The sequence below is a fragment of the Apus apus genome, chromosome 12 (assembly GCF_020740795.1).
Source record: "Apus apus isolate bApuApu2 chromosome 12, bApuApu2.pri.cur, whole genome shotgun sequence".
In the NCBI taxonomy this organism is placed as follows: domain Eukaryota; kingdom Metazoa; phylum Chordata; class Aves; order Apodiformes; family Apodidae; genus Apus; species Apus apus.
Window position 1 is genome coordinate 7241911 of NC_067293.1, and position 13085 is coordinate 7254995.

Here is a 13085-nt window from a genome sequence, read left to right on the forward strand (position 1 = left end):
CTCATACATACCATGTTGTGACTGACTTCCAGCATGGATCATCTAATTGGATCTGTTTAAATACACTGTTGCCTTTGTTTAAATTCTTTCCTATTTCTGCACCATTGCCTGAAACAATGACTTCTATTTCTTGTGTATTGCAGAATTCTTTGTAGACCTGGACTCAGTGATGGGACCCTTAACACAACACAGCAGTATGACCAATCTGGTTCGTTACGTTCGCCAAGGACTCCACTGGCTCCGCATTGAGGCTCATTTGTTGTAGTGACTGCTGCCCTGTTCATGCCATCCCCATTCTTCTACCTCTACCAGCGCAGAGACGATCACTGGTGGAACTCCACTCATTTCTGGAAGTTTATTCATGTAACTTCATTTTTATTGCCTTTTTTAATATCCTATCTATTGGAAGTAGAAGTCACCATAAATGGAACTTATGACTCAAGAGCAGTATGTGTTGTACCATCTAATAATTTTCGACAATTTTCTATGCCTTGTGTCTCCTGGATCCTGCCCTCCTGATGTGCTTTATAAAACGGTACATTCCCTGCAGTATTGTTTTAAGTCCATGCTGCCTTCAAGTGAAAACAAAAAAAGCACTTTGAGAAGATATGGATTCCTGAGAAACAGTACAAAGCGTCTTAAATATTTGAGGGTATATATGAGAAGTCCCTTCTGAAATAAATTAGTAGAAGTTATAGCTACTCATTCCAAATTGTCTTCTGAACCTGAACCAAGCTTTTTGACGCTTAATTCCGGCATCATTACCCGAAACAGTACATTCCTAATATCTCATACTTCCTGTAGGTTTAATCTCTAAAAGAGAACTTTGAATATCTTACAGGTACATAATGTAAGATCACCAAAGGTGTTAAGAGGTAAAAGGTTGAAGGAATGCCTCATTAAAGAATGATGACACACTATGCAATGAGGTTTTGATAATTCCATTCTTCCTGTTTATTGTTGGCTTAATAATTTCAGTAGGCAGCAGAATTTATTGCAGTTTTTAGGCAATTTGAAATATTAGCTTCCATAGTCTCATCTACCATTCCTGTAATTCTGTGAATTTTCTTTCAGTTTTACTGCTTATTCTCAAAAAAATACTCATCCAAGATTTTTCTTCATAGAACAATCTCTCCTTGCATAGTGACTCAGTGAAAGCAGATTTTAACAGGACCGCTACACTCTAAGCATTGATATTGTATGTAAAAGTCCATTAATAAGTGTATGAAGATTCTTCATGAAACTCTCTAGAAGTTTAACTAACCAGCTACTGTTGAAACATTATAATTCCATGTGGCATCAATTTTCACCTGTTTTGTTCATTTCAGAGCATTAGAAACGAACAGTATTATCTTGCTATCTTGAAAACAATGTCAAATTAAATAAAATCACCAGATTTATCCAAAAAGCAATATAACATTTGTCTAATAATGGCCATGAATACTTCAGTCAGATTACCTATTTTCCAAGCTCTGCATCTGTTTACCCATGCTGTCATGTTTTGGACCATTCCTCTAATGCGTGAATAATAATGAGACAATTCAGATAGAATTTCAAAGCAATTGTGAATAAATTACACCATTTCACATTTGCTCTTTCCTCTTCTTTTTTTTCCCCCTGTTATAAACTGCACTGCTCTTCTGGTGCCACTGCAAGAAGCGCTGGTGCATGAAACAAAGCAAAATGAATTTATATCAATAATTCACAAGACTTTAAATGGTCTCATCTCATTCTTGATCTAACGCCTGCATACCTTACTGAACTGTCAATTCCATTTCTATAAACAGAAAATGCTCATAGCAAAGTAAATATTATTCTGTCTCATCTCACTGAAATAATACAATATGCGTCTTAAATGCCATCCAGATATTAGTTAATTGCAATTACTTTCTGCTATATAATCCAGTATATCCTTTAATCTAGTGAGTTATTGGATTCTACTCACTGGGTTGTGACCAGATAAATAGGACAAATTTGCATTTTAAAGGTTCAGGCTGTTAGGATTTTTAGAGCAGGCCTTGGATATTTGCAAAACGAGCAGTTTAAGGACTCTGCCCAATACACACTTTAGACAAACACTGCTGTAGCAGTTGTGTATTAGCTCCCTGCAGTACCACCTTTTCTTATAAATCAGTAATTCCTAATTTATTTATTTTTTTCCACAAGACTGTGTTGTAAATGTAGCCAAGGTACATCATTAGAGAGATCATCCAGTTTAGGGTTGTCTGCAAAGGAATTTTGCAGAACATGCACATATTGTAGTATCTGCACATCCTTGTTCCTGAAGTGGTCGATAACATCCTTATCAGTTCTCTGAGGGTTTCAGTAACATGGCTGAAACATGGATCTGACAGCATTTGTCACACTGATTCTGGCCCCTGGAGCTAATTAATAAAACCACAACAGTGAAAACTACTCTGAAATACAGATGAAAGATGGTGCTCGGGTTGTTTTAGAGAAAAAGAAAACAAAACACTTGTAATACTTTAATTTTTTTAACAGGAAGAGCACTCGAGGTGAAGTAGTGTTGAGGTGGTTTTGTCATGAGGCAGCGTTTTCCATTCTTTTTGCAAGATCTCACTAATGAGATTCGGTAACTATTTAGTCTAATTAAGTGCATTGTCGTCACTTGTTCCTTTAATGTAGAGTGTAACCCTAGACTCCCATGCATTTATGAAGGATAGGTAAGTCTTGAAATACAATCTTCAGACACAAGACTGTTCAAAGAGTTAGCTGATTAAAACAGCATATTATCTTACCCCTGTTGCTTGCAGTTAACAGACTCCTATCTCTAAATTTACCTCATGTTCACAATTCTTTGCTTAAACAGCTTAAGGAATTAACCCACCTGATTTTGTACCCCGTGACTTAGCTTGAAATGTATGCTGAATCAATGGCATGATTATAATAAGTCCAGCAGTCAAGCCTAGGATCACAAGCCAACTTACTATTTAGCGTCTTGTTTTGAAAGCAGCTTAGAAACAAATTAAATATGGAGAGTGAATTACCATCTTATCCGTGGGGATGATGCTTCTTTTGGGTTAGTTATTAAGGATTATTGCACTTTTACAGGCACTGCATTCATCTCGTTTCAAATGCCAACATGTCGTCTTTGTAGAATCATTTTACCCCTTAAAATATTACTTCCAGCGGAGTTAATCAAATGAGATTGTTTGTTTGTTGCAATCCATGGGGAAGCAGCATGTGTTTGCTTGGGCATTTGCTCTGTCTGAAGTCATGAACCAAGCTTCAAAAATTACAACATTGGCTTCAAATCATGGTGTTTTTTTTAATAAACTTTTTGGTTCCTGTATGGTCTTCTGGATACTGAGCTTGGAGACTGATTTCATGACATGTTTTCAGGCATTTTTCAAGCATGCTGAGGGCCAGAAATGTCACATTTGTTTTTAATAGTGATAAACTGGGACAGTGATGTAATCTTTTGATTTCTGCAGCTAGGATTTAAGAAGGACACCAAGCTTCATAAAAAATTGCCAGAGCTGACAAGACTGTCATTTGTGTCCCATGCTTCAGGAGATTTGGAGCAATATCAATAGTTCAGCAGTGAAAGGAGCATGTGAAGGGCTAAACACAAGCATTTGGGAGCTCCATCGGTACAAGATCCAAGGGCAGCAAAGTCCTAAGTGCTCAAGCGAGGCATTTACATAGCACTTAACCTCCATGTCAAGAGCTGCAGCAAGTCTGAAGTGAAGTATTTGACAACATGCAGGCAGAATATCCTGCTCAGAGTGCTGTGAGTATCTCTAGCCATGTGCTGTGTGTTGGGAAACCACGGCCCTTGAGAGCAGGGATCGAAGGGGAAGCCTGAGATGATGTATCCCATATGGGCCATGTTCCCCAGACCATGGTCACTGATCTCAGCAATGCTCCTTTGCCTCCTTTCAAATGAGAAATTGCCCTTCCCTCTCTTAGCAAACTAACAGAGTAAACGGTTCATGCTGAGTTTGGCTACCCAGGTTTGGCACAGTATTTGTGCTTTTTATTTTATTTCATCTTATTTTTTTTTTTAGTCATTCTGGTTTAGCTTACAGCCTTTGTGTTGATAGTGTTGGTGGCCATCTTCCCAGCTTCTTTTAACTTCACTTTTTCTTACATGGTCTTTGGACTTTTCATCATTTAAATAATTTTTCTGTGAATATATTTTCTTTACATAGATGACCTCTTTGGAAAGATAGGGACGAGTCAGTTGATTTCAGTGTGGGGTTTTTAAGAATAAAGATTGAGATCTTCATTCCTCCTAAAGAAACAAAATCTGTGAAATTTAATCTGGACCTTAATTTTGATGGGTTTTGTTATTTCATAGATTTTTATGATGTTCTTCCATTCTGATAGTTTAGATTCACTGACACATTTCTAGGTACTTTGGAAGAAATGTTTTCATGCTATTTTTATCAGTATTTAGTGCTGCATCAATTCAATGATTAGGTTTGTAAGTGCAAGTTAAAAGATTGCAAAAATGGGGCTGGTAACAAATTTTGACTTAGATATTAATATACTTCTTTGCTTGGAGTTCAGCAGAAACTCTACTACACAGAGTATTGAAGCAGGCATGTCAGTGTGAGAGTGTGTGTGTGTAGGCATGTAAGGATTTAGATGTGGATTTGCAACAAAAAGTCCATATTAATTACTTCATAGCACAGGAAAAAATGCAGTAGCCTTAAAGAGTAAACTCTTAGCACTGCTGAGTGCAGAACTATTGAAGTGTTCCTCTGTAGTATGTAAATAGTCCTGTTTGCATCTGTTGTCCCCTTGCAGACAATGAAGGTATGACAGAAAGTGCAAATCTGTCACCTGGTCCTGTGGTCTCTGAAGTCAAAACTGCAAGTGCTGTCAGTGTATGGTTTTTCAGAAGGTTACCTTGTTTGCAATAGACCAGTGTCTTGGAATTCTAAGAAAAGCAAAACATTTCACAGGTCAACAAAGAAAACTGTCTTTTTGAACCAAGTGTAGAAATGTCCTGCCCATGGGCAAGCCCACAGACCGAGGTGTCATTGCAAAGGGCCTTTGCCTCTTGCAGTGTCTCCCCAGCCTCCCCGGAGTGCACTGGAAGTGAGGCAAAGGGGGTGAAGATGAGAAACCAGTCCAATGTCTTTATGACGTCTTCCAGCTTTACTTTATGTGCTATTTTATAAATACAAATGAAACGAGTCCTGTTAACGTTGCCAGGGCTCGATTCCTCTAATACTCCTCCTGTACTTCCATGCACAGTGTGTAGGCTTCTGTGCTCATGAGAGAAATATATATATAAAAATCACAGATCTAGTGACATATTGTAGATATACCACTTGATATTTTATAGCCTATATGTATAGGTTACAAGCTCATTTAGGCTCTCCTTCACTATCAAAACCTCCCTGCCACTGAATACAGGATGTTCCTGCCTGACTTCCAGAGTAGCCCTCTTCTTCACAGTGCCCTGGTTAGACATGCCTTGCCCATGGAGTCGGTAGCTTCACTTTACCCATTCTGTTTCTAAGATGTTTTGTCTATTTATTTTGTCTTCCAAGATAAGTGATTCTGATCATCTCATGCCAGTTTAAATCCATGGTGGTAGCTGCTAAAGTCAGAAGAGATTGAGTTCAGATCTTGTGTGCAGCCAGGGGCATCCCAGGGCTCTACAGATAGAAGTGAGAGCAAATTCAGGTGCAGATGAGTTACTACATAAAATTGGTGTCAGATGAGAAATCTGGCCAGATCAGAAGGCACTTCAGCAGAAATACTGTGAAGATAAGCTGTGCCCAGAACCACAGGGTACCTACCAACATCTCAGGCAGCTTGTTGACACTGTAATCACATTAGGTAAAGGTGTGAAGAGAAACGGGGGCAAGTTGGTGTCTGGCATTATCCATTTAACCTGTGTGTGCTTCTTGGGAAGGGGGAGACATTACTGTTGCTATGTCCTGCAGAATAACACCTCTACCGTGGTATCCTACAAAATCTGAATATGGCACCATCCCCTCCAATTCCTTAATCCACCTCAGGGTGCCACCACATGTCACAAAGAGCAATGCTTGTCACTGCCCTGAAGTCACCATAGTGTTAAACCATTTTTCCCTTACAACTGCAGCATGGACCAAACCCAGGGACCCAGCAGCCAGCTCAAGCAGCCTGTGTGTGCTCAGTGCTTTGGAGAGAGGCTGCAGAAAGTACCTGACCTTGCCTATCACAGGCTGTGGAGCTGCACAGAGCTCCCTGAGCCCTCCAGCCTGCTCAGTGTTGGACTACTACAGGTCTGCACAGTGGGGATCCCCACACAGCCCCGGCCACAGTGTTGGTGTGCAGGAGACATGGTAGGGGACCAGTGCCCAACAGAACTGAGCGACTCCCACCTTCTGCTTGGGTGCAACAGAGCTGGGCTCTGCACTGCTGTTAGGTGTTGGTCCCCTGTGGCTGCAGATGGGACTTGGATTTGAGCTCTCACTTGCACTCACACTGCAGCTGGGAAGGCCAAAGGAGCTGCCAGATGGGGTGCATGCAGCACCTTCAGAGAACTCAGGCAATAGGCTCTGTGCAGGACTGCTGTTGGAATCGTAGTGTCCACGGGAGTGCTGGTGCTTACAGGACTCAAGCTGAGGCCCACTGACACCAGTGGTAAAAGCCATGTGATGTGTGGGTGATTTGGATGTTTGAGACTTGTTTTCTTCCTTGATTTTAACTGAGTTCCCTTTATGCAAGTTCTGTAAGCTCTCTGTGCTGGTTATAAGGTTACTCACAGATGTGTGAGGTAACACTTGTAATTCCATTGAAAAACCCATGGAGGAGAGACAGCTCTCATTTCTACTCAGTTACTTCCTGCTGTGAGTTAGAAGTAAAGTCAGGTTCTGAACTGAATGTCACTGTTTTAATGGACAACAGTAATGACAATGCACCAAACTTTGAGCTAAGCAAATACAAAGTAACTTGGCTCAGTTTGTGGAATTTATGGGACCAAATTCTGCTGTCATACAGCAATCGGGCAAGTCTTACAGAGCTTGCTGAGCACCATTTATCAAAGGAGAAGCTGGCTACTAAAATGGCATAACATTACAGGAGTTAAGTTTATTGGGCCAGAATTTCAGTTGCATTCACCCAATTAATTCAATGGAATTACACCCTTTTTTGTTCTGGCTTAGCACTCACCCCACTGAAATGAGTTCAAGGCCTCTGGACTAGTCCTGGAATAACTGCAAGCAGACTTGCTCTTCAACCAGACCTTATGTTGACTCAGCCCTTGCTCAGGGAAACCACCATTGACTTCAGTGACAAACAACGTGGAGTTACAGATATGAAGAAGCTTTGACCCACTGGCAGGAGGCATTTACACTTCAATTTATGAATGAACTGAATAGTGGGTAACACCACACATGCTTTATTTATGGCAGAGGTAGAGTACAAGTTCCTCAACTGGTGTAAACTGGTTTAGGAGTATTGATTTCAGTGGAGTTAATCCAATATGCACACACTGAGGAGCAAACCCTTTATCCCCAGCCTAATTTTTGCCCGTATATCTCTATGCAGATAAACTCCCAAAGCTTTTATCATCATGCCTTTTTTACTGATCATGCCAATGAAATGATTAATGTACTATAATCCTTGCCTGCAAGGAAATATTGTACTTTGCAAAGCTATGCAGTCTAGAGCACATCATAAAACTGCTTTAGACCACACAGTCTGGAAAAGCATTATCAGAAACTAGACTAACAGAGCAGCTTTTTATCTGATGTCGATTACGCTCTCACTCTGCACTTCCACCACTGAGATTTCTGCATATGGAGTGAGTGATGGGTGCATGTTCCTGATGACTGTGGGCCAAAGCTTCAGCTGATGTGCCTCTAAGTAGCTCCGTAGATGTCAGTGCTGATTTACACCAGCTGAAAAACTAGTCCTCTCCCTTTTCACACTGTGCTGTATGCCCTCATGCAGCTTTATAAATATATACTGAAGCTGATTGTATGTTGAACTATTCTGATTCAGCACCCGATAATCCCTGCTAAAAGAATTGGAGGGTAATTTCTGCCTGCTCTCTAGGCTTGCCTATGTGTTGGTTTTAACTAAAAGGCATGTTGCAATTTCATTACCTCTGAGTTTAAATATTTACTGGCATCAGCATTACCTTGCATAGAAAAATGGCAAATAAATTCAAACATGTCATAAATGCTCTCAGACTAGAGATGGAATCTGTTACTTTAGTTCAAAGACATTGCAACAGGCTAAAGTGGTTTTTCCTAAGCCAAATGGGTTTTTTACATTTGAAAGTCATGGCAAATATTTATCTAGGCCCAGTTCTGCCATTCTGCCCTGAGCATCCGAATCAGCAGGTTGCTCCACTGAAGTCCCCAGGAATAACAGTATAAATTAGTGCTCAGCATACAGACTGCAGAATGAGGCACTGAGGATGTGAGGTTGATGCCATCAGGAGTTTAATTTTAGCCACATGTATCATTTGAGGACACTTAAAAAATATGTACATTTTATCCAAGCTGACAGTCCTTGTAATTCCATCAAATAGTATATAATTTATTCCTGTCTGTATTTTTGACATCCCTGGATTGCATATCTTCTACTGAATCTTAAATGCTGTTTTTAAAACCCACATTCAAAAGGTCTAGAACATGCCATCACAGAGTATGAAAACAAGACAAAAGATCTCATTATTTTTTGCTTTGGTTTTGAGCTCTCCTTTGGTTTGTGTTTTGTCTTTGGCTGTAGCACTCTCAGTCCTCAAATCAATGCAAGTTGCTTCCTGTCTTCTGGAAAAAAAATAAAGAAAGCAAAATACAACTAAGGTTCAGGAAAAGTAATTCTGGAAAACTCAATGGATGTTTTCTCTTTCTGGGTGTCTTGGTTTTTAAACCAAGCCATGATAGGAGCAGTCTACTTCCTGCGTGCGTTCTCTTGCTCACCTCTTCTGGCTGTTGTGGCAAATACTGTTTATTCCTCTTTTTTTCTTTCTTTTTTCTTTTGTGTGTGTGTGTGCATGTATAAGCAACCCAAATATCAGGAAAATTTATATATGCTTTCTTCTGGTTCCTGGAAACAAGCAACATTATGACCTTTCGGTCTTCCAGCAAAAGTCAGATTTAATTTCTGCATTGCAGTGCAACTTAATTAGCTACTGGAACTAGATTTCAGTTTACTAAATGGTCCTTTAGCTTACTTTTTTTTATTTACTATTGAAGTAGCCTTTTTTTCCTCATGTGTGCAAATATCATATCAATAATCATTGCAATTCCACAAAGTGTCTTTGTTCTGAACAAGCATGTTATCCTTGTAAAGTTTTAAGTATAAGTTAAGATGTTTTGTACAGACCAAGGTAACTGTTAAAATGTCAAGCAATTACTGAAATGTTGTATAGTTTAAAAAGTTTTGATTTATTTTGCTTTATATGTATAAAATTGTATCTTGCTTGTTTTGCTTTGTATTTCCAACGTGTTGCACAATTATACATTTTGTTTACATTTGTTCCTTTTTCAGAAAAAAAAACAACAAACAGTAATACTTTATGTACAAACATTTTAAATGTACTTTTGTTGTTTTTAAACACAATGTCTCTGTATAAATAATATTGGTTGAACTGGTACATTTGTGTCTCTCATAGAGGGATTAATTATACTGCCAGTGCATTGAATTATTTAAAAAAAAAAGTAAAATAAAATTTTTATGAAAATGTAACCCATTTTATCACTATAAATTATTCTGTCTTCTGCTATTTTCTCATTCCCCTCCCAGGATACAATAAGTATGGTACAGTAAGTACTGTTGGTGGGAGAGCTGTCATTGGTTTTAATTTTTAATCAATGTGTTTGTGTCATTGCAGCAACTTTACAATGACTTGATGTTAGAAAGTAACGTAGTGCTGATACCAGCCGTGAGGTAAAGGGATCAATTGTGTGTTTTCCGCAGCCCTGAGGGGCCTCAGCTGCACAACAGCAGCCTGAAATCCTGTCTGTCCCAAACCCAACCTCAAGAGCAAAGCAGCCTGGCTTCCCAGGCAGGAGTTTCTTGGTTGCTGACAAGCAGCCCCAGGCTGCAGCGTGGCCGCGGTGCTGCAGCTCCGCGTGCTGACCCCTGCGTGGGGGGTTTCTCCCCAGGGGCTTCCCAGGATGACAAAACTAGAACCGCCAGGTTTTATATCATCATTGCAGAAATAGCTCCCAGTGCCAGTGCCAAGAATACCAGCTCAAAAGAGATGTCAAAAGCTCCCGAGAGATGCTCAGCAGCATGTGACGTAGCTGCCCAGCACAAGGCTGAACACTCGGTGCAAGCGAGGTCGAGCTGCCCGCCGGGGAGGGACAAGCTCCCCACGCAAAGACCATCTCAGGCCACTGTCTCCAAGCAAAAGCAGCTGTCACTGTGACCTGCTAAAGGGCCCCTCACCCTTACAGTCCTGAGTAAAATCTCTTCATCTCAGTCTGGAGAATTGCGTGCTCAGGAGGTGCTGCAGGAAGGCACGGCAGAGGTGACAGCACAGCCACCACCTCCCACTTAGGCAGTGTCAGGGGAGGACAAGAGCCCAGAATACAGATGGTGTTGCAGAAGGATGCCTTGAGAGGCAGCACCAGTAGGTGTTAGTCTAGATTTGAGGCTGACTACTTATTGTCGTGTCCTGCTTAAAACAAAGGGCCAGTTGCTGATACCCTCCAGCTTCTCTGCAGCACTCTGATCATGTGAAGCAGCTCAAAGCTGCTGGGTTTGTCCAGGCTTTGGCTTTTCCAGTATTCCTCATCACACTTAAGTGAATGGTTACATGTAAAGAAGAAGCTAGAGTTCCAGTCCTCTTAACAACAGGTGCCTTCAGAAAAAAAAATCTGGAATGGGGTATTTGGAGCTGCCTTTGTATGGCAGATGCCCATTTTGCGTTCAAGGAGCCAGAAAACATCCTTTCTGAATATCTCAGAGAGAGATGTCTTTCAGGTCAGTGGGAGGGAGGGCAGGGATGGTGCTGTCTGTGCCAGTCCTTGGCATCCTCTGCATGTGCCCAGAAACCAGCTTGAAGCTTGACTTCAGAGAGGCAGCTCATGTCATTCCCTGCATGTGTAACCTTGTAATCGGCTGTGAAGTGTTCTGTGATCCCAGCTATGAATGATGAATGGCTCCACACACACCTGTGCTGTACAGCACTGTGAGTGCCACTGCACCATGCAGAGAAAAGCTCTCTGAAGGAAGGTGAAAAAAAAGAAAAATAAAAATTAAAAAAGGATAATTATTAATCTAGCCAGTAGATGGGATTGCCACAGTGGCAGGCTGGCCTGCTGACTGGAGGGAGAAGCACCCCCACCAAACACAGCAATGATGGTGAAATAGAAAATGGGTGTTTGAATGCTCATTTTCATACACAATTTCACAGCAACCTCAGGCAAGGCACTGAGTACCCGTTTCCCCAGCCATGGAGACATCTTCCCTGGCTCCCTGGTGTTGTGAGGCTGAGACAGCAGAGTAGGATGTTGGTAAGAGCTATGCAAAGCTCGAGAGACAGAAGCACTACAGTTTCCCAGCCAGCTAAGATGATTTATCTGCACAACTCTCTCAGGCATTAATTTGGCCCATGACAAGCTGCTCTAGACCATGGGATGTTTCGTTGCCAGCACAAAAGAAGTAGAAGTTGTGAAGCCTTATTTATATCTGAAATGTCTGGCTGGAGCTTCCCGTGACCCGTGGAGCTTAGGAGTAGGAAATGCAGCCCAAATCCTTTCACTGAAAGCCTGGGACTCTCTTCAGCCCCTCCTACCCTGCCCAAAAGGAAAGCAGTGCAGCATCAGCTCCATGTAATAAAGGGGAATTTCTCTTACCAGCTGCATTTCAAAGTGAATTTTGATATCCTTTTATCCCTTTGATTGAAAAAGGCACATGTGCATGGGGAGTTTCAGGGGATTTTTCCCTCCATACTGTGTCCATGCGGTTGGAAGGACTTTATCATAGCTTATGTAAATATGTTCAGCACACAAACCACATCTGAAGCTAACGTTAAGCAGAAGTGTGTGGTCATCTGAGCTACAGGGAAGTCCCTGTTGATATTTTTAGGCCTGTATGCAGACCGGCCTTCTGAAAATGAGATGTGGTCTCCCCTCTTTTGGGAACCTGCACGTCTATGAGAACATGAAAACAGCTGAACACAAGGGATGAGTCAGTTGGTCAGACCTCAGGAACTGACAGCAGAAGAAAAGCTATTACCTGACCTTGTTGGCCTTCCTCAGCCAGGAATACGTGGCAAACCAAGTCAGGTATCATTAATCTGTGAAACTAATTTTGGAGCTGTTCTCAGCTGCTTCTTGTTACGTTTCTCACACTGGAGTTTGTCCACTGCCCTGGGCACCTTGTGTGTTTTGCTGGACTCAGCAGTAGTTTGCAGCTGCTGGTGTGCAGCTCCCTGAATTGTGGCTGCTGGTATTTGTAGGATTGCATGAAGCTTTACTCAAGAGTTCACATTTTGAAAGGAAAGTTTGAGGGAAAAAGTAAAAACCAAAACCAGCTACCACCACTACCACCAGCATTCACTCCCCATTCTTCATCCAGCTCCAGGCAGACAGTGTTCATCCTCCTGGCTGGGGGTACTATAAGAAATGTGTGTGGTTGGACACGATGAAGCTACATGAAAATGCTCCATTTCTGTGCTTTCTAAAAGAGCCAGTCTTCCTGCCTGGATTCCAGCTTCCCCATGCCCTGCCACCCTGGGTGAAACCTCAGTGCCAGCTGCTCCCATTCAGCATGCCAGCTCTCATCTGCTGTAAGAATGAAGCTCCCAGGTGTTTGCAGAGTTTGAGGGCTGATTCCCACCTGCCACAGGGGGCTGCTGGAAAACTCAGCATGCCCCAAGTATCCCTTATTGCTCATCCCAGGCTTTGAGCAGCCTTGTTTAACTCTCCATCCCAAGGAATTTTAGCCTCCCAGTGGTGTTAACAGGGAGCAAATTCTGCAGCACTTTTTTTTTTTTTTTTTTTTTTTGGCAAGTCTGCATTTGCTGCCTATCAAGCAGAAACTAAATAAAAAGGCTGTTATTGTGCTTCAAGCCATCAATTTAAGAGCAATCACCTATGTGTTCGGGATGTGCTGGCAGGGAATTATCTGCAATGAGAAGCTGCTTGCCA

At 41.5% G+C, this 13085-nt stretch overlaps 1 protein-coding gene across 4 annotated transcripts in view; it reads left to right on the plus strand.

Moving 5' to 3' along the window:
* AFF2 (ALF transcription elongation factor 2) overlaps positions 1 to 9691 on the plus strand; it is a 334526-nt gene extending 324835 nt beyond the window's left edge. For all 4 annotated transcript variants that reach the window (XM_051630068.1, XM_051630071.1, XM_051630069.1 and 1 more), the window contains one exon: positions 144 to 9691. In XM_051630068.1, coding sequence (XP_051486028.1) covers positions 144 to 265 — 122 coding nt within the window. In that variant the 3' untranslated portion in view covers positions 266 to 9691. The remainder of the gene's footprint in view (positions 1 to 143) is intronic.
* Positions 9692 to 13085: the final 3394 nt, after the last annotated feature.